The 26,362-nt window shown below is 49.3% G+C and overlaps 1 protein-coding gene across 1 annotated transcript in view; it reads right to left on the reverse strand.

Moving 5' to 3' along the window:
• Positions 1–26,362, reverse strand: part of LOC122394485 (tiggy-winkle hedgehog protein-like) — a 32,529-nt gene that overhangs the window by 3,442 nt on the left and 2,725 nt on the right. The window contains exons 2-5 of the mRNA XM_043391377.1: positions 25,250–25,361; positions 12,424–12,501; positions 11,459–11,624; positions 9,111–9,214 (exon numbers count right to left, since the gene is read on the reverse strand). Of these exons, the coding sequence (XP_043247312.1) occupies positions 9,111–9,214; positions 11,459–11,624; positions 12,424–12,501; positions 25,250–25,361 (460 nt within the window). The remainder of the gene's footprint in view (positions 1–9,110; positions 9,215–11,458; positions 11,625–12,423; positions 12,502–25,249; positions 25,362–26,362) is intronic.

Genomic DNA, 26,362 nt, shown 5'->3' on the forward strand with positions numbered 1-26,362 from the left:
TTGGACATTGATACAGACGGGCGGCAGTTTAACCTTTGGCCCGGGAATACGCGGACGTGGCCCGGGACCGATTTACGTTGGCTGCCGACTGACGGCAGCGCCGGATGGATGGCCGGTCCCCGACGGCCCCGGAGGCGATACATGGCCATGTCAGTGCGGCCATCGCGCCCATCCGTCCTCCAGATGAGACTCGGTATTGAACTGTCCAACGCTCTGAACTGACGTGAGGACAGGGGTCGTTTGACCATGGTATAAGAATAGCAGTTTCTAGAACGGCACTCGGAAAGCCAACGCCAAGAAGTGGACGCTATGACCAAAAACAAAATAATAATAATAATAATAATACAGACAAAACGTATGTCTTTTCGACTGTTTCGACATACAATACTACTGAACTATAAACGATAATAGCCAGCATTTATGATGTTTCCTTTAGTCCATGGTACCTATGTTTTTTTTGTTTTGTCTTTTTTTAAAGAAAGATATGATGATAAGGCGATTCGTGTGCCCTAGTCAAATTCGCAACGCTCGTTTGAATAATGGCGCGACTGACTCCGCTTACCACAAAAAGCACAAATTACGCTGCGACCGCAGGGCCCATACCCTGCACTGCGATATTACTGATAGACGGCCTCTTTCATTTTCCCCACGTGCGGCGACACCTTCCAAATCTATCTGTGAATCGGAAAGCCAAACGACCGAGTCACGCATACACACTTTAACCTCGTTCTGACACACTCCATTCCATTCAAGGCGATCCTCCATTCACTAAGAACGTGGCTGACGATTCCTTAGCGTGACTAGCGTCGTTTAAGGGGCTGCCTGGGAACGTTTTAATTGACAAAGTGCCGGCACGACTGAGCCGCACCGATACGCCTAAATTTAGTGTTTGCTAATGATTTGCTGCAGCTAACCTTTCACAAACCTGAAGATGGAGTCACCTGGCTCTACTGAATAGACTAACGCACTGCTCCGCTACGTCTCAAGAACTGCTTTGAGCTCACTGCTTTGAGTTCGCTTTGAGCGGGGCTACACGTTTCGATAGCGAGTGCCTACAGCTTGTTGCAACGCTATATAGCAAATTCCAGCATAATTAAAGATAAAAAGTATCAAATCTTGACCGACCCCTTAAAAGGAAACTTTAAAACATACAAATAATATATCATTGCAGAAATTATAATGCTGTCGTCAACTACTTAACCATTCAACTAAAACCCTTTTATTATTTTCTCTTCCAATCCCTTTCTCTCTGACCCGCCTTATTCTGACCTCATTCAGCGGCGCGTGCCCAGTGGGTCGCCGGACATTGCTGACGTCGCCCCGGGGACCCGCACAGACCCAAATTACTGTCCCCACGGCGTGGTCCGAGCGTGGCCCGGGCGCGGTCCCCCGGGCCCGGCGCGGGATAACGCGTTTAGCCGTAGGCGAGCCGGGCGTCGCGCGAGAGGCGGGAAGGGTGGTCTCCGTAATACTTTCTCGTGTAGTCGTTCTCCATTTTCGCAGCTGTGTGTGCCGAGTATCAGGTGACACAGAGCGGCTCGAAAGAGTGCCGCGCTAAGGCAGTGTCAAAATGGGCAGCGAGAAGCAGGCGGAAATTTAATACGCTGCTTCGTTTGAGAGCTTGATTAATTTTACGCCGAAAAACACTGAAACTTAAAGTAAAACACTTCCTATCCCGGTTTCATATTTACGAAACAATTTGCAATTCAATTCAGTAGCTGTAATCACAAAGTTAGAAGAGCGCAGTCTCTTTTCAAACATTTAACGCAGCTCCCATATTCAGGACAGCCCGTCTTTCCACGCTCGGCCGGCAGTTTTCAGTCCTCATCGTGTCAGCCGGCCGAGCTGACCGTTTTTCCGCGACAGTCGCGCTGCGTCGCCGGCGTTGCCATTCGCATCACGTGGGTGGCCAGCAGTGACCATTACCGGAGGAGACCAGACGATCGACGCGGCGGCCCCGACAGCGCTCGTCGGGCCGACGCGACGGGGGGGGGGATGTCGGACCGACAGAGGGACCAACAGACCGACAGAGGCCTCGTACTTGCCAGACGAAGGTGGCTGGACAATCCGAGACAACAAGAGGTGCTCGATATTCATCCAATTTTATAAGTATCAAGCACTAGCCGGGTTAATCATGAACATGGGCAATACCAACGTTGTCGACCTCTTAAATGTCACGGTCGAAAAGCTACGGCTTACATCTAAGGTGTTTTGCCTACTTTCAATTCATCACCCAGCCTCCTAAGCCCAAGACTCATTAGGATTCTGTGAGATAATTACGACAACTATGGGCCATTTGGAAGTCGTCTAGACTCACTAATGTGTTGTGACCTCGGGGTGGCTCACTTAGACAGCCCCTGAAACTCATCTGTTGAGCACAGAATGGGCGTGTCTGCTGGCTCTGAAAATAGTTTTCCACTGACGGAGCCGGCTACCGGCGGGCCGAGCCAGACCTATGCATTGGAATGGCAGGCAGGGGCGACGGTCATGAACGAGGATGGCTCGCTAGACGGCCGGGACGTGACGACAGCGCCGTCCAGGCTTTGTGACGCCATTCTGCAGAAAGGCCGCCACTAAAATGTCTTTGAGAATAAGCCCGAGAAGTTGGCTGCTAGACTCTCGTCAAAGAGGCCGCATCATGGGGATCATTAACTGAAGGAAAATGACAAGGTGATTTACGGCTATTCAGTTTTGACGGGAAAACTTAGAGCGGTGAAGCGACGAAGTTACAACCGCCTGTCGGGTCATAAAGACCTGTCGAGAGGACCATGCCATAGCAGCGCAGCCTAGAATGCAAGGAGCTTCAGTCAACAGACCCATCAATGGTCTATCGAAAATGGTGTTTGACTCACACCTTTAACTAGTCCTCAAACTGAGCGCAGGCGGCGGAACTTTGTTACGGCAGCAAACAAAGACGAGCCATCGCGGGAGCTGTACATAATTGGATGTCTGATCGACCCACTATGAAAGGACGCAGCGCCGATGGTTCGTGAGTAGTAAGACGGTGATCAAATTCAGCGCCAACAAGGGGACGTTGTTGGACGGTTTGTTGACAGTGGCCTCGCATACACCGTCCCGCGAATGAGTGTCAGTAAGGTTTGTAACCGAACGATGAGAACGGTGTTGGTGATGGTTTAAAAGTCGGTGTAGCAAACCTTGCATAAGAAAGTACGGCTTTCTACAATGCAAAATTTAGACAAAAATAATGAAACCAAATGTTTGTCGATAATAAACAGACAAAATGGCATCCCCATGGAGATGTTACCACGCTTGGTCCGTTCACGGACTGCGAGCTTGAAGGCCAAGACAAAAATACTTTAGCTCACCGGCAGTGTTTGTAATGCCTAGACTATCGCTCTATCAATCACAATCACATGGAGTTCAATACCTCCACAAAACCGTGACCATCACTCACTCGGAACTCATTTCGCAGCCCGGATCAAATCTCTCCATTAGGTGCGCTTTACATGCGATCACACTGCACGGGCTCAGGATAGCTAGCTTTTCATCGACGCTGCGCTGCTCGCCCGGTGCAGGTAGCAGAACAAATGCAGCCCGCCTCCGAGTCCGGCCTGGTCCGCTCTGATTATGGGAACACATGGTCCCAGCGCGGCTATAATATTTCGCCGCGCGCGCCTGGAAACGTTCGCCGGAATCCAGAGCCATTGCGCCACTAAGCCACGTGCCGAGTGCCGACGACACGGCCGGGGCTCCTGTGCCCTGGCTGCGGTACCAGTGACTGAGCTGTGCCGTTAACACCTTTCTGTTAACCTCAAACCAACCAAACGGGCCCTCGAGCCAGGAGTCACATGGTTGGCCATATGGTGGCAAAGGCGCCGTCGCAATTTTCTCGAGCGTAATTTGAAGAGATGTATTGCTTTCTGAAATTGTATCATCCCACCACTGGGCTGGAGTCGGCCATATGGGTTCAATTGTGAGACGCCTAGCCGCTCCAGTGTCGGCGGCCACCACTGTGGGCGATGCATCACCATGTGGGTAGCAGTTTGATTGGGTTTTGGCTACCATATGCGCCTGAAATTCGCTGCTTCGATATTACTGAAGTCCGAAGGGAGCCGTGGGGTTGAAACGAGAGACACAGGAGATATGCGGCTTCCTGAGATGACTGCCAAATATCCATAGAAATACAAGCCCTAGGCTTTCATATAGGATCTAAAGGTGCTGTCAAACTCTGCCAATTACCTACTTTTCTAATTGTTTTCTTGTTCGCGCGATCAATTCACGCACGGAGAAACTCTCGCAATTACTCATTAATGTATTTTTGTTTGATTTTTAAATCAGCTTGCCACATAGGTACTTTCAGCTTCAAACTGACAAGTTCAACTGACCTTTGACATTTTGAATAAGTTGAAATCGAAGTGCAAGCAGAAATGCGACAATTTTTCAATAAACAGCTTTCTCGAAGAGCGTAATTTCCGTCGCTTGCCATGGCAGTATTTTCACAGATTGGAACCGTCTGTGCCAGGTGCTTGATCACATGTATTAGGTCGTTCAATAAGTAACGAACAATCGGTCATAACTTCTTTATTTCTTTATTTAACACTTTCAAACTTTCACAGATTATAGATCAGACATTTCTGAATGCAGCCTATGCCTCAAACCAGCCGCCGCCCGCCTGCACACACTTCTCCCAGCGTTCCGGCCAACGCCGGAATTCCGCCCGGAAAAACGCGTTTTCCGTCTTTTTCACCCAGTTCATGACAGCGCACATGACTTCAGCGTCGGTCTCGAAGTGTTCACCATGGAGGCCATCCTTTAGGGGACCAAAGAGGTGAAAACTGAAGGAGCCAGGTTCGGACTGTAGGGCGGCTGGGGCATGATATTCAGCCCTGTCACGCGATCTCCTCGCGCGTGGCGTGAGACAAGTGCGGTCGGGCGTTGTTATGGTGTATGGTGATGTTGTTGACATCCGAGCCGCGCCTCTTCTTCAGGATTGCTTTTCTCAGTCTCCTGCAGGACTGTGATGTAGCGGCCCGCTGTCCATAGTCCGCCCAGGTTCAAGAAAGCCCACCAGGATGACACCATGACAACGCTCGTCCGCACATGTCTCACGCCACACGCGAGGAGATCGCGAGACAGGGCTGAATATCATGCCCCAGCCGCCCTTCAGTCCGAACCTGGCTCCTTCAGATTTTCACCTCTTTGGTCCCCTGAAGGATGGCCTCCATGGTGAACACTTCGAGACCGACGCTGAAGTCAGGTGCGCTGTCAAGAACTGGGTGAAAAAGACGGAAAACGCGTTTTTCCGGGCGGAATTCCGGCGTTGGCCGGAACGCTGGGAGAAGTGTGTGCAGGCGGGCGGCGGCTGGTTTGAGGCATAGGCTGCATTCAGAAATGTCTGATCTATAATCTGTGAAAGTTTGAAAGTGTTAAATAAAGAAATAAAGAAGTTATGACCGATTGTTCGTTACTTATTGAACGACCTAATATCATGAAAGTTTTTGTGTACGGTAGGTGGTGCTAATTGTTGTTTACATGAAAGTTGAGAAAAATGTTGAAACCTTAAGCCCCGGTCCCACTAGGCGATGCGACCACTTACGACCGCCCACGATCGGTGGTCGGCAAAAGGTTGTCGCAATTCTTCAAGAGCTCGTACGATTGGATGTTGATATGAACGACTTGTCTTCAGACGTCGCGAGGTCATTTTGGTCGCCAAGAGGTTTTTGATGATGCACTAAAAACCTCCTGGCGACCGATTTGGTCGCAAAGAGTTCGCGAGAAACCGCAACAAGTATTTCATTGTTCGCTAGTAGGAGGGCGAGTATCGCACGACAGGTTGCGGTGGTCACGGGCAGTCGGGAGCGGTCGGCGGTCGTATACAAGTCGCCGATAACCGCACGGCGTTCTTCCCAACATCAGCAACCAGTCGCGAGACCACCAAGGTTCGATCGCCGAGCAATCGCACGATGGTGGCCGATTGCACGGCACTAGTCGGCAATTAGTCGACGACAGTGGTACGGACATCTCAGATCTCATACCGACCCTTATCACACGGCCGCGAACATAGTGCTCTCCCTTTGAGATCAGCCGTAGACGATGAAGGGGATACGTAAAAAAATCGTACATTTCTAGTAGATTTTCAAATAAAAACAGCGCAAGAAGAAATAAGAAATGATGCACCGCCTACTATATAGTGCCTCTCAGGAGTCGGAGGTGGGATCCGACCCAAAAAGCCCGACCATTCCAGGCAGCCCAGCTCCAGAACATGAGGGACACGACACGGAACGTGACCAAGAAAAAGAAAATTGCTGAACAGTTGACTCTGGAAAAGAACGAGATCTTAACCATCGCCGGACATATTGGTTTTCTTCTACGCGCCGGCCGAGAGGGGGGCGGATACGACCCCCCTCCCCGTTTCGCCTCTGATGGGGCTAGCGCGTCGCAGGAAAAACAAGCGCGTGCGCCGTTACGAGACACAGTTATTGACACCCGATTTTAAGGTCTCAGGTCAACCGGTGACCTCTTACGTCAGGTCAAGTGCCATAAGTTATGGGTTCAGTTTTTGATGAATAACTTGGCTAAAAGAGGCCGCAAAGCCGCGATTTTGACATCATCGTGTTTGCCTTGTTGAGACTTGTCGAATGATATACTTTTTGTTGGGATTGAACTCAGGTCACGGTCAGGCCAGGGCTTACAGGCCACGAAGTTTGTCGAATTAGGTCATGTCGCATATCTTTTAATTTGGCAGGTCTTCTTAAAGGTAGTGTGCCACCTTCCAATGATTTCCCATTTTATTTTTCCTAGGATAAGAAGCTTCTGTTTTAACCTAATATCGCAAAAAAATCAAAAATGGGCCTGGAATAGTGCCGTTTTTGCCTAAAAGTTTATCGGTTTTTCGATGTGTATAACAACTGTAGTGGGCTGACCTGCAAACAGGCGTCGGCAACAATCGCGAATGCGGCGCACATGTGACAATAAGCAAAGGTCATTATAGAGTTACGACGTACGGGAATGAGTTATCAGCTGTCTAATCGTAGACAACACAATGTCGAACTTAAACTGTAAGCCTGTATTGGTATTGTTTCTTTAATTTTGCTATCGAACATTAATTTATGGTTTGAAATATGATTTTATGCGAAATAATTGATATGAAACAGCCGTCTCTTAAGTTATGACCCCATTTCACCACACGCAAGTGGCAGAAAGGACAATGATCAGCTGACGCATTTTTCTTGGCCGAAGTCAGAGCGCGCGGCCCGACGCACCACGCGTATTTGGAAATTCCGACCTCGACGAGCATCAGAAGCCAACTAACAGGCGTGTTCGAAACCGCAGGAGATGATGATGAACGGGTTTATCGAATCTTGATTGGATGAGCCTATCGGTAATAGCGATTTTAGTGTGTGCATTTATTGTTCATAGTGGTGTGAAATGTGGTTGGGGTACGACCGACAACCCGTCGGGGCAAATTTCGCACTGGGGTACTCAAAATTTGAAGAATTTAAGACGTTTCCATGAGTTTTGAAGGTATGGATAAGTTCTAAAAATCCGGTTCTCCTTATCCGGGTCATTAACTCCATATGGTCCAAGAAAGCTGGCACACTACCTTTAAGTCCATTGGTGGCTCTCCCGACTCGCTAGTTCAATTGGATCGGGAGTTATTGACGAAAAACTAATATGACCCTAGTGACGTCATTAATGACGTCACGCAAGGTCAACAATGCAAAAGTGACGCATCAAACTTGCAAGGAGTGCATGAAATCACGATTCGATATGCTTGGGGTTGGGATAGCTTAAGATCTTTCCCGGCGTCAAAATAGCAGTTTTTATTTTCCCACATTGACTTGAAATGGTGAGGTCACGTAACCGACCTTTCGTCATGTGACCTTTAGGAAAAATCTGAGATATACGAGTTGTGAGACCTCTACTGCGTCCTGTAAGCTTAATCTCCTTGTGAAAGCTCCTCTGGCACTGAGAGCGTTGCGAAGTTGCGACCTCTGAAGACCACGCAGAGGTTCACTTCTGACGCAATAGGTCAATGACCTGACCTGACCCGAAAATGCGGCTGGTGCCAAAATATAACCTGCCGATTTTCACAATTCGAATGGCATTCGATTCCCTCAACGTGATCTACATTTTGAAGAAAGAAAGTCCCAAAAACGCAAATAGGGGGCGGTAGGGAGGCGGATAGAAACTGCACATTTCAGATGCTTTTTCAACTTCTCAGTTCTCACCACGGCCATGTTTTTTAACCAATTTTGACGCAACTACTGCCGATCGATGCAGGATGAATCAGAATTTGACATGTATTACAAAAATAAGCATTTCGAAAATTCATGCCCTGGAACCGCCCCTGATAAAGATATCAACTTAAAATTTCCAGGAAAAGTGCCCAGCTTAGTTTTAAGAAAAGTCAGAAAATTTCGGCATCCTAGCTCCAGCTGCTTCGAAGATATTCCCGAAAAGCCCCAGGATGGATGTAAACAACTTGCCACTAATATGGTTAGCGGAACATCCGCTCTTTACCAATCGAGCGGCAATCGGCAATAGGTCTTGAACAGATCTTCAATCGTCGGCGGCCAGTCGTTACCTATCGCATGACGTACTCACGGCTGTCATCGAGTTTCGCACGTCATTCGTGCGACTCATGCACCAATTTTTTCTTGGTTCGGCAAACTTCGTACGATGGTCTGCCACCGCTTGTGCGATTAGTCGTACGATGATTGCCGACCCTTTATATATGTGACCGTATTTACGATGGATCTGCAGCATTCGGTGATGGTCGGCGGTGGTCGGCAATGATTTGGGTCGTAGGCGGTCGTAAGTGGTCGCAACGCCTAGTGGGACCGGGGCTTTAATCACGAATATCCACAAAGAATGTTTCGCCGACTGTCTCGCGCACGGATCAAAGAACGTTCAGTTGTTACCTTTGGATTGAAAATCGGCAACGCAAAAATTACAGTCCCTGTAAACCGGCGTAGTCGTGAAAAGTAAGACAGGTTATTCTCACCGGTGGAAATGGTCTTTTGGATGGAGTCTCTACTCACCTGCAGAGATGGTGGGCTGGATTGAGTCTCCACTCACCGGTGGACAATAAGCTAGACCGTCTCTACTCAGTACTCACCGGTAGAGAGTAGACCGCATTCACTAACCTGTGGAGATTGTGGGCTGAACGGAGACGATTGGCGCCCAGTTGTCCGAGTTAACTGAGTCGGCCACCTTCACCAGGTCGCCGGTCTGAACGTCCGCAGCGAACCTGAGAACAGAGCAATGAAGCTGGTCAAGCGGTAAACGCACGAGGACATTTAAGAGTTGTGTTACCCCAAACCGGACTTGTAAAGCTGGATCTATATTCCTTTGTCGCACGACCACACTATTCGATGGTTCCAGCATAGTCCTCGCAAATCAGACACTACATAACAGACATTGAGAATCCGTATGGCAGGCTCAGATGGCGGTGAAATTCAGCCAAATAATTAGTAATATACTATTCGCGTACTTGTGCATTGCCACTGCTGCTCAGATGAATATCAGGATGTGAGGGATCAGATTCCATGCTTAACTAGCCATACCTGCATTGGCATAACGCCATTGCAACAAATGATGAGCATCATACGCGCTTTTTTAGCATCCATTTACAGTGTCCACTTCTAGGAGCCGTCCTACGATGATAAGGAATATCGGCAATCTGATCCACTTGGCGTAGCTTATCATCCGAGGATCATGCGTTTGAGCCTCGCTTCACCAAATAACAACCCGGCGACCGGCACAACAAACCAGCAATTACTGCTCAGCAGAGGGGCGGCATTGTGCGCCGGCCGGCCGCCGGAGCTAGAACAAAAGACGGGCTATCGACCCGGCCGGCGGCGGCTGAGGTGCGCCGAGCCAGACCCGGCCGCCGCTCGCACCTGAGCCGGCTCAACTCCGTGCCTCACCGCCGTGCCTCAACGCTGTGCCTTAACTCCGTTCCTCACTCTTGTGTCTCACTGATGTGCCTCACCGCCGTGCCTCACTGCCGCGCCTCACAGCCCGGTTCCTCACTACCGTTCCTCACCGCTATGTCTCCCCGCCGTGCCTCAACGCTGTTCTTCAACGGCGTTCCTCACCGCTGTGTCTCACTGATGTGCCTCACCGCCGTGCCTAAATGTCGTGCCTCACTGCCGTGCCTTACCGCCGTCGCTCAGACCAGGGAGCCGCCTTTTCCCTCCCCTTTCCCCCACATCCATCCATGAAACTCCACCCACATCGTTCGCATCCTACGCAGAACCGGAGTGCTGCCGCCGCCTCCACAATCCCCACTCAGCCTGCAAATCCTCCGCTCCGCAGCCGCAGCTGCCACCAGCGTCGCCCACTATCCGTGTCATCCCACTCAGTCCCTCCCTGCCGCTCTACCCCACCGCCACTGCCGTCTCATCGCCCGCCTCCAACTCGATCTTCAGCGGCGCCCATCTGCCGCGCGGTAAGTCGGGTCCGGACGGGCCCGGCCCGCTCTCCCGCCGGCCAACGTCGCCCCCGAGGGCCGTTTTCCGGCGTTCGGCGGCGGCCGAGCCGACCGAGTTACGCGTGCCCATCTACAGGTGGTGGGCCGCGGGACTGAATGGCGGATGGAAGGTCACAGGGGTGCACTGGAGTCGCTCCCACGGTGCGGAGTCGGGAGTGGTACAGAGACGTGACTTCGTATGGAGGTGGCGGTCATGTGAAATTTTATGTCGAGAGCGTGATGCGGTTGAGGAGTTCCCGAGAAAAGAGGCTCAACCGGTTTACAAGTTTGTTGGCGATAAATGTGAGTGGGATTTGCAGTGCAGATATTTTACTGATAAGAGGTTAAATAGGAGTGCATTATTACTCTATGTGCATGTGCTAGGTACGTCATTATGTCGTCGGGCATTAGCGCAAAAAGGACTGATTAATGACGAAAAACAGCTTGATATGGGTGTCGGGGGAGTATGCATTTCGGTATGCTTGCCTATAACGATATCAAGAACAATAATTATAATACCTAGCCGCCGTTTTGATGGCCATTGGCCATGCTTCAGGCCCTGCAGAATTGAAGAACAGTGACGTCTCTCAGAAAGGTAGACTGCGCAGCAGCACTTGGCTGTCGTGCGGAACAGGCGACCAGCACCGCGCAAGTCGGACCATTCTCGCATGCTAACAGGCTGGCTGCCCTTTTCGCATGCTAACAAATCGTAAGCAGCTTAAATTGAAGAAGTTTTCCAAGGTCGTGAGCAGGCTGAGCCGATTTCAAGATATCCTACCATCCCGCTTTGACCAACAAAATGTCATATGGCGCAGCATGGACTGACGGCATTATTATGCAAATGAAGTGCCATGAATTGCGACAGCTTCTTAAAACCTGCAGCCTGAACATCTCGGTCATTGTCGTCCCAAAGCTCTTAAGTTCATTCCCTACCACTCACTCCAAGCTTCCCTTCACCTCGCCGTTTACAAACATCCATCAAACTCCACCCCACAGCCTCTGACATGCAGTTCCACTCACCGAGAGACGAGCTGGTCCTTCTGTCGGACGAGTATGACGTGCTGTGAGGACAGCGTGATCCGGTGGTCCGTGCTGGTAGACAGCTGCAGGTACTGGCCCGACTCGTTGGACCGTTTGTCCAGCCAGCTCACCACGGGGCTGAACGTGAGATCGCCGGCCCGACTCGCTGGAAGGACAGGTCACAGAGGTCAACGAGGGTTATAGGGGTCATAGAGTCACTGTCAGGTCAGGTCACATGGGTCACCGGGGGTTATAGGGGTCATCGAGTTGCTGAGGTCACTGGGTCCTATGATAATGAGGTCATAAAGGTTAGTCATTGAGTTGTATTGCGAATTGGTTAAATTTGGTCATCAATTCGATGAGACAGAAAGGCACACGTTGAAACAGACGGCTAGTAAAACGTTTTATAACCATACTCACAATGGTTAAAAATGTTCTCAAGAGACAAAGGTTATCAATCTTTATGTCTTACAAGTTGTCGCTGGAAGTTCAAATGCTAATTCATAGACCTCTGTAGTCTGTCGACTACAGAATGATGTTCCACTTTTCACTGACAATTACTTGCCTGGAGTGGTAGGCTGTGCCGTATCACACGGGCTGAGTTCACAAATTATAGCTTTGTCCCAATGCTCACAATCGACACGCTTAATTACGTGATAAACGGCACAACTTAGCGCTCCGGTCAACTGATAGCTTCTAAGAAGTGGAACATCATTCTGTAGTCGACTATACACCAGATATCTGTGGCTGTAGCAATTTTCCTAATGTGTTAATAGAACCAGTGGACACTATTTGTTGGAAGTTCGGGTCAGATTCTTACATCCAGCACTATTAACGATCAAGCGCGCCCCACCGCGTGACCGCCGACTATTCCTTAGCGTGGACACTGGTTGGCCAATCTGCTGAAAGGCTGTGTTGGACATAATGTCCGGGCGCGGCGCGGCGAGTTGCGGCGATCCACCCACCTGCAAGGACTCGGTCCCCCACTCGCAGCTCAGCCATCGGGAGCACGTCGCCGGATTCCTTCAGTACCGTCGAGTCGCCTGCGGAAAAACAAACCGGGCATTCACCGACCGTTCAAACAATAAACTTGTCATAAAGGACGCAGCAGTGAGAACAAACAGCGTGTAATGAATTTCTGAGGAAGGCGGATGTATTATGTACCTTTTCCGAGAAACGCAAACAATTAGGCTTGTGTTTCATGCTTCTGGGATTTACCTGTTTCGTCTTTATGTTTTTTCTTATATTAATTGTTGACAGTAACAGTTAAGTGCGTGACATCCTTGAAAGTACGCATGCATTGGCATCTACTTCGACAACCTAGTGTATACGCACATTACAAGCAACATTTTCGAATGAGCTAACTAGCCTAGCAATTACCAAATCATGAATAAAGCTTAGTCAAAACAGCACAGAACAATGGCGCAACATTTGGGCGGAACTCCAATAGCCGGTGTGGCTGTCACCTGACCTTTTCCAGGAGGAACTAACAAGCAGAGCTGACGACGCAGGGCATTAACCTGCATGCGTGCATTCGTGATTGCGTCTGCGACTCATGTACATACACAGGTTTATCGTTGGACAGCGTTGACGAGCCAGATTGAATTTCCAGGGATCGGATCGATCGTATCGAGATCAGTTGGCCTAGTATATACACACAACTTAACCCTCGCCCGTATAAGGGGGGGGGGGGTCGAACGGACCCCCCCCCTCGGTTTTTCGCGAATAACTCGCGTAAAAAGCGGCCGAGCGCGACGAAACTTTCAGAACCCTCGCATTAATCAATTTTACACCTACCCTGAAATTTTCATGACCCTGACCCTAATGACCTTTGACCTGTGACCTACTTTTCAAGACCATGTTTGGCCGGAATCGCGATTCGGCGTATGTCGGCTCGCATTAGCCGTGCGTTTGCAGTCTTTTCGTGGTTTTAAGCGTTCAAACATGGGATATGATGTTGCTCCCATGCATTAGGGCGGGTGTCAAGGTCACCGAAAGGTCAGGTCAGTTCAATGACCTTTGATGACCTCGGTTCACTTTTTCGATTTTTACATGTTTCTAGGCCAGTTTTTGGAGCTGAATTCGAATTTAGCAACCATATGAACATTTACTAAGTAGTTTTGGCACCTTCGTAACATGTTACGAAGCTGTCAGATGCGGTTGCCACCTACTACGAATACCCTTACTGGTTGACCTGACCTGACCTGACCCGACCTGGCCTAAATGCATGAAGACATCATCTGTGATCAAAACTAACATGATATTCGTGATCAGTACCCCGAAAAACCTTATAGCAGTCACGCTTTACGACTTTCTAACAGGTCCCGATTTGCCAGACTTTTGGGTCATTGACCTGACCTGGAAGGTCAACCAATGACCTAGGACCTTAAAATTGGGTATCATCGGCTTCCTCTCGTCACGGGCAACACGCTCGTTTTTTCCGCGAAGCTCTAGCTCGATCAGGGGCGAAACGGCAAGGGGGGTCCAACGGACCCCCCCCCTTATACGTTCGCGGCTGGAAAAACACCAATACGGGCGAGGGTTAAAGGCCCGACGATAAGTTTTGGTAAAAGAGAATTGCAGCCGTTTGTACTGTGTGTGAAATGGAGAGAAGAAAAAACGAATAGGGTCTATTGCAGAATGAAAACAAGCAAGGTTTTCCTTAGCAGGCGAAAGCGAAATGCAATAGGGGCTGTTGATAACCTGAATCAATTGAAAGTCTGCAGTCACTCATTTTCTATTGGACTTAATATTCGAAACACTCACTCACTCAAACAAAGTGAGTAAGCCAATACTTGAGCATGGTATAAGTATAGGAAAGCTTAAAGGGAATACAGCCGACACACTTGAAAAAGTTTTCAAGTTAAACGTCTTCAATCTCCAGCTGAAGCGAACAATACCAGCGTTGCGAATTGCTGCGGCAACATTGGTTTGGCTCTAGCATGTGTGGCAGCAAATCGCAAGACTTGCACCTCAATAGAGGAAAGTCTTATTGCCTCAGGCCACTTACAGCATCCAGAGCAGTGATGGTTTTTCTCTCAGTGGTCGTATCTTCCATTTCAGCTGCGAGGTAAAACGGCTGTCTACGTTACCAAGCAGAATTGAACTCTACGCCGGCCGAAAAACAAAGCAGAGTACAAAACAAACAGAACTATAAGCCCAGTGCAGGGAGCACTAGTTCCCGATTACAACAGATGCTGTCGAATTAAGGTCTCCTGCGTCGAACATACACCCGAAACAGAGGTGGGGTAACGAACATAAATTCTGCTGTCCGCCTTAGACCAGCTGAAATGCCACCATACTTCATATCTAAAAATACGACAAATCCCGATGGCATCAAAATGCAAAGACACAAGTCTAGAGAGTACAAAGGAATGCAAAGTCTCACAGAACACACCAAAGTTCTGAAAAGCATTTTTGCTCAAACAACCTTCTAAAGATCAGGGCATTTGAAAACTACACAATAATATTTGTTCCTGGAAGTTTTTGTTCCTGATCGGTGTTTGTCATGACTAGCGACCCTAGTTAACCCGGCAGGCGGTGGGCCTACCAGCCACCTTCCGCGCGGTGGGGGGGGGGCACTTTTTTGCCCCCCCCCCCCGTATCTCCGAAACTACTGGACGGATCCGGAAAATTCAAACGGCGTTCGATAGCCCTGTCAAATTTGTTGAAGGAAACCAAATTTCATTGACCTCGGGGTCACCGATGACGTCACAGGTCAGGTCAAAGATAAAATGTTTCACCGTTCACGGGGCTTCTAGGGAAAGCGCTATAACACCGAGTAAAACGCATTTTGTCGAAAATCAGCGATAAGGCGTCAGTTGTCTAGTACATATGTTGCTATTAGAGGTCACTGGTCATACCAGGTCAGGTCACAGGTCAGGTCACCAAAGGTCACCAAGGGTCACCACATGAGCCCAACTTTACTAAGGTTATGCGATGCATGTTTTATGGCCAGTTTTTCATTTCCAACTCAATGGTGTTGGTTATAAGACCATCAGGTACGGTTTAGGTCACTTTCTGGTGGAGGTCAGGTCAAGGTCAGGTCAAAAAAGGTCAAATTTCAAAGTTGATATTTTTGCATAAAATGGGTATCGATTCGATGCAGCTCGTCACGGGGAGTCTAATGGTGGTCTTTGTTTTGCGCTACGAGGTCTAGAATTGCTAAAAATTGAGTTTGAAAATTTGACGTCATCAATTTTGAACAGTTTTTTCGCTATAACTTGGCCAAAAAAAGAGGTATCGATCTCAAATTTGGTATGTAGATAGAAGGCGGTATGGGCTATCACATATATTCCGGTTTTTTCGAAATTCAGAAAACTTTTTGGATTTTTAGGCTATTATATTCAAAAAATCTATTTTTTGATTTTTGGGGGTCAAAATCCAAAAAATTCGAAAAACTGAAATAGCAGTATTGTAGCCCTCTTAATTCCACACCTTTTATGTCCGAAACATTTTTCTGTATCTCTAAAGCTGTAGGCCTGACAGCTCTTCCCGCGAAACCTTTTTTGGGTCGAAAATGGCAAAAATGACGTCACTCTGACGTCATTAGCGGCCAACCTATCATAGCCTTTGGAAAAAATTTTTGGTCACCATGTGCGCTAGCTGCTCCCGGGAGGGTACTGAAAGTTTGGTGACGATCGGCGCAGCGGTTCTCGAGATATATCGAAAAAACTAAAGGGGGGGGGCAAAAAAATGCCCCCCCCCCACCGCCTGGAAGGTTAATATTTCAGTTGATAAGATCGTAGAACTCCCGGAGGTAGAGCGCCGGTCCTAGAGTTCAATACACGGATGCATAGGCTCGTCTGGGGCTGGTGGGCGCAGCGACAGCCTGGTGGAACTGGGAGTGGGAAGGATTGTATCCGGCTACGTAGGCACCCTGAATCCATTCTGTTGCTGGTAACTCCTCTCCACTCCGCAAATTTCACAACAGGACGGCAGAGGTCAGATTGCACAACAGGCTCTGCTTTGATTCATGGTAGCGGGGTGCATTCTCTGTTAATCTGTACGTCCTAGATAAAATTTACTATTCAAGTTGAACAGATGCACTCAATACAAGGACCTGTTTTCATTGTTACATTTTGCTATTTTAAAGCAAAACTTTTCAAATTTCGAACAGCTTTTTGCAGAAGTATTCAAACTTTTATGCTATAAAAACATCAATGTATTCAATCTATAACTCTGCTCACATACATAAGGGGCTAGCTAAGGCATGCTGCAAATGATTTGAGTATCCGTCACTGCGCCGACGAGTCGTGCAGTGTTTTGGTGAGGGGAGTGGAACGTGACACCGTCATATGAGCACGGTCGGACAGCATTGACGATTGCAATGGAAGTGGCACGCAACGAGCAGCACGGCTATTGAGCGGAGCTGCACAATCAACAACATGCGGACTACGACGGGAGGGTGATGGGACCAGGACCCTGAGACAGGGAGGGAGAGGGGCGGGAGGAGGACCAGGGCGGGGGAGGGGTGGGGCGGGAATGGGACCGAGAGATAGGGAGCAGGATGGGTGGGGACAGGAAATTAGGAATAGGGTACAGGGAGAGACGGAGACAGAAAACACAACAAGGAGACAGGGAGGAGGAGGGGTGATGGAGACGGGAAAATAAGACCGGTTCACGGCGGAGCCAGAGCGGGTTAGAATAAAGCCGACAGCGATGCGCTGACGTCACGTGTCCCGCGGTAGCGTACAGCTGCCACCGTGGGTGTTGGCCGACGCCCGTGACCTGCTCTCATTACGGACTAATGTGCTGACCGCGGCCGGACGGTCCGTCGACGAGCCGCGCGCGCCCGTCAGCCCGGCGGCCACGGCCGGCACGGCACGGCCACGTCAGGCACGGCCACGTCAGGCACGGCAGCCCCGGCCCGCGACCTACAGTGGCCTGACGCTGGCCGAAAGCCAGCCGTGTAAATGGTGCAATGAAACGAATAATTTTCCTTTAATTCTTACGTAGTGGTAAGAGGCATCCTAAAGTGTTTTTTTCCTAAGAAACCATGACATTTTTATATAAAAATGAGAATAAATTAAATCATGACGAGCAGCAATCATAATGACGAAAATAATAATTCGGCATAATCTACTAAATGGTCACCAGCGATATTTTTTTCGAAACACATCTAGTGTTCCTTTTGTTACTTTTCATCACGCTACTCAAACTTGACCAGCATTTTATAATCCCTCAAAAAAGCAACAAATACATGCTTTGGCAGCCACAGTCACAGGTGCAACCAAGATTCCTTTACTACTCAGGCTGGTTCACTAGGGAAATAAAGGCGCCGTGGTGACGTCATCAGAGGAAATCTCTCACGTTCAAATGAAGGGGTCATTTGAATTGCTGATTTCGGCTCGATATAGTCCTATTTTTTTTTTTTTTTTTAGTTTCAGCCCCATTTGGCGTAATGAGGCGAACTCATTGTTACATTACATTGGTACAACTTTTGATGACACATAATCCTTGTTTTTTTTTTCTCCAGCACGCTCGAAAGATGATGAAATTTACATGCAAGCCTATGGGTGAAGGGAGATTCTACCGCCATGGTGACGTTACGGTAAATGGATTCTGGAGCGGTGCAGCTACGCCTCACCTGGTCGCAATTTGGGACACCGTGTGGCGGCGCTCGGTCAACGCGAAATGTTTACCCATTCGCCGGCAAACGGGATATTACACGGCAAGCAGTGGTGCACCAGAATAGCCGAAACGCGCCGCATGGGCCGCCCTGCGCCCACGCCTATACTGCGAGCCCACACACACCTGCAGGCAAAACAGGCATGTAGCTGCCATTTGCGCAAGGGATAATGAAAATGTAGCAGAGCTTCCAAGTCAGTCACGCAATTTTCCGCTTCGTCCCCAGTGTAATCTTTCTTGGATGATGGATGGTAGGAAATACGAGCATTATTTGCAGAACGATCTGCGCGACGAAGAGGAATTTCCTGATTTCGTTTCAAATAGAAAATTGTGCGGTCTCGTTACGTATTTTCGCGGCCAGTCAGCCTAAGTTCATTTTAATTCGTCGTTAGTTGTGAAAAAATATGTGCTGTTGACAGCCGGTTACATTAAATACCTGAGAAAATATCGTGTGGCACACGTTTCGAATATGTAAAAGCGTCGGTCGTCCTCCCGAGGGGCAGGAGTTTCAGAAAACAATACATTTGCCCCAGACGGAAAATGACACCGACTGCTTCTCCAGGGAAACGCACGCCCGCGTATACCGCAGCTGGCTATAAGAGCAACGCCAGCACGTAAGGGACAGGATAAAGCGCCAGAGTGCGGCTTGAATTTCGAGATATGATGGCACTACTCTGCAATTTTAAAACGTATTGGTCTATGATGGTAAGCATTCAAGTGTTTGCTGTTTCTCCTCCATCTCCCCAGGCATGCCAATAAGACTGCAGGCAGTTGAATTTATAGGTAAGCCAGCAAACGAGCGAGCAACGTGGCGTGACAGGACTCGGGCGGTCAGGATACGACATAAGCCGCGGGGACGGAGAAGTGCGTTTAGACCGCAACAGCGGGGGAGGGGGGTAAATCACGGCCAGTGGGTAAATCACGACACAGTGATCTTTGCTACTGAAACTAAGTCGCAAACGTGAGCATTGATGGACCTCTCACCGAGCGAATGTACGCGACGACTCATCCAATAAGGTGTTAATGCATCACCAGGTGCTGGCACCCGGGCCCGCAACCCCCAGTAAGCCATGCAGACTCAATCTATTTAATAAAATCAGACTGTTTTGCAAAGTAACGTGCCTGAAATACAGCACAAATGACGACAAACAATCACGGCCATGACGAAAACGAAAACGTGACCAGATTAAAACGAAAGTCAATCATTTCTGTTGACTCATAAATAAAGCATACCAATTTCCTCGTAAAATGCAGGACGTACAATTTCTAAAACGCAAAAGTGACCACCAGCAAAGCAAAACTTAAGTCGCGCTATCAATGACCTTGCACTGGACCCAACATTTATAGGGGATTTTCTTCACGCTCAAATCTGTTTTGTAGGCGTCCGAAGTGTTATGCATCCTTTAAAGCCGTTCCTCATAATTCAGTAGCCACGTTCGACGTCAACCTCGTCGACATAGTGCCGACTGAATGCCTACATGGTTAAAATACGGCTTCATTCTTAAATAGAACAGGAGTTGGTGTGATATAAATGACACATTTACCCAACAAATTCCCGCACTAGGAACTTGACACACACTCGGTCCCACAAAGCTGACGCTGTCTCAATTTAAATGAACATATTTAATAAACCACAGCGCAATAAAGCAGTGGCGCGGGAACTTCTTCCAGACTGGGGGGGGGGGGGCTGAACCATCATAGAGATCAACCTAGGGTACCCCCAAATCTAGTTTTCTCATCGGTTTTAGGCCACTTATTTTTCAGACCTTGGCCTTTTCAACGAAAAAAAAGAAGAAGATATTTGCAAAAAAGTGAGGTATTCCGTCTCAGCTGAGTGAAGAAACTACCGTTTTGGCAACCTGGAATAAAGGTTTTAAGCTGCCAAATGAGTTGCCGAGTCAGTAAAATAGGTAGAATTTTCACTCACATGCTTGCTTCCTTTGTGACTGACAACCCCTAATTTGGGGAGGGCAAGCTGCCCCAACGGTTCCTGGCCTCATGAAAAGTTGTGAGGCACCGCCCCCACGGCCCCAGAGTTGTGAGGGCAAGCTTCCCCCACTGCCCTCTCCCCCGGTTCCCGCGCCTATGTATGAATCTATGAAATTGTGTTGGTAGATTTCCGATTTCAATTCCTCCAGCTGGGGGGGGGGCTCAAATACATTACGAGCCCCCCCCAGCCGAAAAGTTGGAGGGGCTCAGCCCCCCCCCCTAGCCCCCCCCCCCGGTTCCCGCGCCACTGCAATAAAGGAATGTCCTTGGGTTGCGGCAGGACTTCGAGAAGATGTTCAAGCATCGAAAGTGGCTGTGTCGATTAGTATTCAGCTTGATTCACATCTCGAAAGGTAAACCCAATCCTTACCATCAAATTATATTGCACTGCGGGCTAAATGCTCCAACCAGTTGGATGATCAGCCGTCCGATCGGAGTCTCTCAAATCCTTTCGGAGAATGTCGGTTGACCTTTCATCGCAAGTCAGTGACCTTACGTCCTAGGTCGGTAAACCCACGAGTGAGCCGGGTCAATCGCTCAGCCAGCGGCACCGCCCCGCATCAGCCCTCCGTCCGTCGCGGTAACTCACTTATTTAACGAAAAATGCTGCAACAAGTGGTCGGTCTGGCACCGTTCAGCCATCAATTTTGGATAATGCCATGACAACTCTGTCAAGCAAGACATCGCGCATGCAAAGCAAAAACGCATAGCATGTGTTGAGTTTGCAAGGCCTTCCATTTATGCTGGGACCTTTGACTTGGATCTCAGCGAAATTACATATGCACTGAGTACAGTGCATATGCAGAGCGTGCAATTTGTCAGCACAATTATAGTAGAGGTAGACATATCGATTATCATATAAATGATATCAAAATACATAAATTGAAAATAATTATATAAATCCATAACTTGAGGACAAAGCCAACGGCTCCCCGCTTCAGTATCGCAGATGCGCACGAAATAAACGAGAAATGAAATTCATCGATGTGCCACTGCATCTGAAAACTAAATTCGTAACAGCCAGTACAAGGTAGTAATCCTAACCTGAGGCCAGTGATTGATTGAATTGAGCGTCTGAACAGTCAATCAGCAAATGTCGGAAAGTCGGAGGTATGCGATCTTCCGCTGCTCGGAAAATCAGCGGGGCGCGCGTGTTCTAGACATGTGCCGCGTCGATCTATCGCCCTGTGGCTGTACCATACACTGCCGGGAGCTCAGCTCTGTCGAGAGCTCTGAAGAGCTCTGCCTGCACAGTCAGCCCCGCTCTACCGGGAGCGGCAGCCGGAGCTCTGCACTGCCGGGAGCAGCACATCGAGGCGCTCATTTGCCTGCTATTGCCGCTGGGAGCTCTGAGAGACAGAGCTCTGCCCACAGCCAGCTCTGCGCCGCCGCCGGGAGCAGCCAGCAGCTCAGCTCGCAGCCAGCAGCTCTGCCCACAGCCAGCTCTGCACCGCCGGGAGCAGCCAGCAGCTCTGCTCGCAGCCCGCAGCTCTGCCCACAGCCAGCTCTGCACCGCCGGGAGCAGCCAGCAGCTCAGCTCGCAGCCAGCTCGGTTCGGCCGTGTCAGTTGCAGTCGCATTGATTGTGCCGGTCCCAGCCACTGCTGCCTCAGCCCTCCGCGCAGCCCCGTTCACCTGTGTCCGTCCCCACCCCCTCCCTGCTCCGTCAGCGCCGCTGATCAGGAGACAAGGTGGTTGGTTTGTTGACCAAACACCATCGACTGTCGGACCAAGTGCTGAATTGAGCACTCACCCTTTTGTAAGTAATCGTAATCGAAGACTGTTTTCTTTAGGGCAGCCGAGGCCGAGGGAACGATCTCGTCCCCGGCACAAGAGACAAGCATATCTTAAAAGCATCTATCGGTTTGAAGAATCGATAAAACTTCAAAGCGAAGGAACAATTAATGTTACCCAGCTTAAATCATCATTCACCGCAATTGCATTCACAACGCGTTCGATGCGAGACAAATCGAAAGCCAAGCGCCCTTCTCGGTGCCGAAGGTCAACGCCAGAACGCCAGCACCTCAGGCGGTGGCTGTTAATGACACCCATGACGTCATCCATGACACCGGTGACGTCACCCACAAGGCTCAGGAGGACAGTGTCGAGCCGCCAAACGACGCGATCTGCCCCGCTGAACGGTCATTCGGAGCCGGCGAACGGCCCGGGACCGAGCCTAGATTGGTCGGACAGAGGCGCGGCTGGCGGCGCGGGCCCGGTCCGTGGACCCGATCACCCCACTAAAGGATGGCACCATCGGCCGACGGAAAATGGCAGCATCACTTCTCAGACGGCACCGGAGGGCGGCGGCTTGAAAATATGGCTTCTTTACTCACCTGATATGGCTGAGTTGGGGCACTTTGCACCATTGTCACATCCCGTACGGATATTATCAATATTTCTTTTCTCCTCATTTACCTCTACCCACCAATTTATTGTTTATCTGAAAATTCATTTTCATCGTTTTGTTCCGATCCACATTCGAGCAATCAACCTCTAGCTGTGCACTAATGGCTCCTTGCAGCTTGCAGTACCAGCACTGGCTCTAAATCACATAATACGACAGCACGCCACGGCCGGCCTCAGTGGAACACTGGGTTGATCGTTCATTCGCTGCATGGGGTCCCATCTGGAAAATTAACGTCATTTGAGTGGCCCGGTGGCATAGTTACCTCCTGGGGACTGGTCAGTCTCACAAAGTGATGAAGGAGCTATGGTTCGGCAACTGGATGCACAGCCCCGCCGATTGGCCCGGGTGATGGCAACTGCTCGGGGGCAGTCCCGGGGACCACCCGGCTGAGAACTACACGACGACTCACTGAAAACTGCCCGAGGATTAGTTGAATGCAGTTTCGTGGACAGGCTGGGGACTGTCAGGTGGGTGGCGGACCGCCGAGGGATAGTGGAAGATTGTCTGAGGAAAAATGATAACAACCCGATGACTTTCTGTATATCTGGATGAGTGCCGCCGCTACTGATTGTTTCGGAAATCCTCTTAAGTATACTGCCCGAGGATTAGCCAGAAGCTGTTCGGAAATTTGTAAGGAACCACCGGGTAGGGCGACCGACCTGGAACCGTCCCTTCCTTTCCAGTCTCACCCCATTCTCTGCCTGACCCCGGTCCACGGTAACTCAGTGCCGTTGGCGTGCCGACGCCGACACCAGCCGGCATTATTTATGCAGGCACGGGGTCATTTCCGGCGTGCCGCGCGCGAGCCACGCCAGTCGGTCAGCGGACCTGAGCGGCTCAGAGGGTCAGCGACCGAGCCACGCCACTCGGTCAGCGGACCTGAGCGGCTCAGAGGTTCATGGACCGAGCCACGCCACTCGCTCAGCAGACCTGAGCGACTCAGAGGGTCAGCGACCGAGACCACCGCCACAATCGGCCGACGGAAAGCAGACAGCAGACCTGAGCGGCTCAGAGGTTCATGGACCGAGCCTGGCCACTCGGTCAGCAGACCTGAGCGGCTCAGAGGTCAGGGACCGAGACCACCGCCGGCCACTGTGGGTACCGATGGTCGGGGTCTTATGTGTGCCATCAAAGTTAGAAAAACACACATCTATGCACCTATGGACTGGACAGCATAGATACCAGACACACCATCTGTTGGTGAACATTCTGCCATGGTGATTCGCTCAGAAACCTAATGGCAGCACTGTATGGCGATCGTAAATGCAAATTGTTGCTTGCCCAAAGCAACAGGCATCGTTGTCATGCTACATAGGATACAAACGAGAATCATTAAGCAGGATATACCATGGGCATGAACTATGGCATAGATTATAACGTTCAACCACACGAGGTCAGTGTGATTGGTTTGCCCGATGGGACTATGCCTTAGAACTAGTCAGCGATATATTAGGTTAGTTAATTCAGCTTGTACTTGCAGTTACCAAGAGGAAGTTACTTTAAATAACAAACGTAACCTGGGTCTAAGAAACGGTATTCCGCATGCCATTCACAGAGATGGAACTGAATATACCCACGGTGGGCATTTCTTATTCTATTGGGCTTGCTTCTTCGCATAAGGGAATCGACTATACGAACTCTTGAACGCAGACGTCTCTGCCTAAAAAAGTTTAAATCAGCTGAAATTATTTTACACAAAGTGTATGCTATCTACTTTCAGATTATTTTCCATGCATCGTCAGCATATTAATCCTAATCAATTCTCAAAAGCTATTAAAACGACCGGATTAAACTTCAGCCGTCATGGCGTCAGTACTCCGTGACGTAGACAATATGACGTAGGCACTACTTTAGGTACTACTTACTCACGGAAGTGAGAATGAATTCAAAAGATAACACAAAATGGCTACTGAAATGGAGGGCTCACATCAATTTGATTTACCTCAAAGATTGTCTTCCACTTAGTCTAATCGTCATACCAACGCTACAGACCTAGCTAACAAACTTGATGTTGCAAGACAGGACAGCGCTATAAATTATTATCCTAGTCCCCTCAGCGATATCCACGGGGACCGTCACATGTAACAGTCCCCGTCAATATCAATCTCCAGCAATGTTTAATGCAAGCAGAAACCAGGACATGTTCTTACAGCTGGAATGGAAACCTGCCGCATCGCACAATGTTTACATCAATGTGAAATGCTGCAATCACCTTGCTGTCAGGTGGGACCACCATTCAGGCGTAATAAATGCATGATTGAATCGTTATATCGCTGTAGCGCCGACCACCCGCGTGTCGCGTCGATCGGCATTAGGAATGTCGTAGTGTCGGGGACAAGGTCGAGGACCAATGGCCATACAGCTCAGCAGGACAATATTTTAGGAGGAATTAAATAATCTTTCAACTATTTAACTGCAAATGTTTTATTTCTAGTATCAGATAAGTGTATTCTATATCAGGGTGTATGAAACATATTTGAATTACCACCACCACCAGGAGCAGCTAAAAGGGCGAAAATTAATTAGTCCATACTGGGAAAGGGCAATGGGTTGGCGCTTAAGTCACGAAACTTTCCATGTCAAGGTGTCCGACTCGATCTAATCATACCGAATAATCGATCAGCGTTGCGGACCTTCAGTCTAACTAACCAAGGAAGCAGCTGGTGCGGTGGACTTTCAGCTGAACTTAGCGGGCAAATCGCCGGAGTGGCAGACCCGGGATAAACTGACCAGAAGCAGGGGGAGCCCCGGCCGCGGACCTACCTGGAAAACAGCCCGAGCGGCGGTGACAATCGCCGCAAAACTCCGTCTTGAGCCGCTTGCTGTAGTAGACGCACTTTCCTCGGGCGTAGCAGTTGCCGGGACCCTTCCTTACCTGTAAAGGCACGGGTATAGAAGCTTAGGAATCTGAAAAAAACTGTTTTCAGGACATAGGTATGACGCCTTTTTGGTTTAGGCAAAACATTAAGTTGGCAGGAACTGGAGTTCGGGAAGCGACTGCGCTGTGAGCTGTGCTTATGTTTTTTCAAAAATGTAATGCAATCAGGGCTATTTATGGACCAGACCGTTAAGTAGTTAAGTTTTTTTATAACACCGGCGGTATAACCAGCCTCGGAAGTGTGTGCGAACTTCTAACACTTATATATTATTTCAGCGTTAATGGACCAAATAAGCAATTCACACAACGAAGCAGTCGATCCATATGCGACCCGCCGCTAAAATCCGGCATATTACATACATGCCACTCTAACCCAGCCCGACGTGCCAAGTAACATCCACACATGTCATATGAGCACTCAGCAAAATGACCAATAAAAAGCCAACATCTTGGGCCGCCCATCACTACTTCAAGGGCCCTCCGACATGGCTTGGTTGCCGGAACACGGGCTAATCAGCGTGTGAGTGGTAGTGACACTCGGCGGCCGGCTAATCAGACACCGAGAAGCGGCTCCTGTTTCACGGCACGCCGACTGGACTGGAGCCGGGGTTAGGTTTCACGCGAGTGTTCCGCTTCGGTCGGCCTCAGGCTGTGACTGGCGTGTCACAGAAAACCCCGCCGCACCACATTGCCCCAACAGATGGTAAATAACTTTTGAAAATACCAATTTCCAATTTTAATGTTTTCTGGACCAAAATTATGCGAGGAATCCGATGGTGTGGTCCCCGAAATCTGAAAAATTTCCATTTTGGAGATAGCACCTATTTTTTGAAAAATAAATATTCGTCAGGCTTAATAGTCAAATAAATTGGAAATATAATGAGTTAATTTTTGTAACAACACTAGAATCTGTCGAGCATGAATTAGAGATACATTTTAGCTGAGATGATACTATATCTGCGCATACATGTACATGAACTAGTACATTAACCCTCGTC

The sequence above is a fragment of the Amphibalanus amphitrite genome, unplaced genomic scaffold (assembly GCF_019059575.1).
Source record: "Amphibalanus amphitrite isolate SeventyFive unplaced genomic scaffold, NRLGWU_Aamphi_draft 000594F_arrow, whole genome shotgun sequence".
NCBI lineage: Eukaryota > Metazoa > Arthropoda > Thecostraca > Balanomorpha > Balanidae > Amphibalanus > Amphibalanus amphitrite.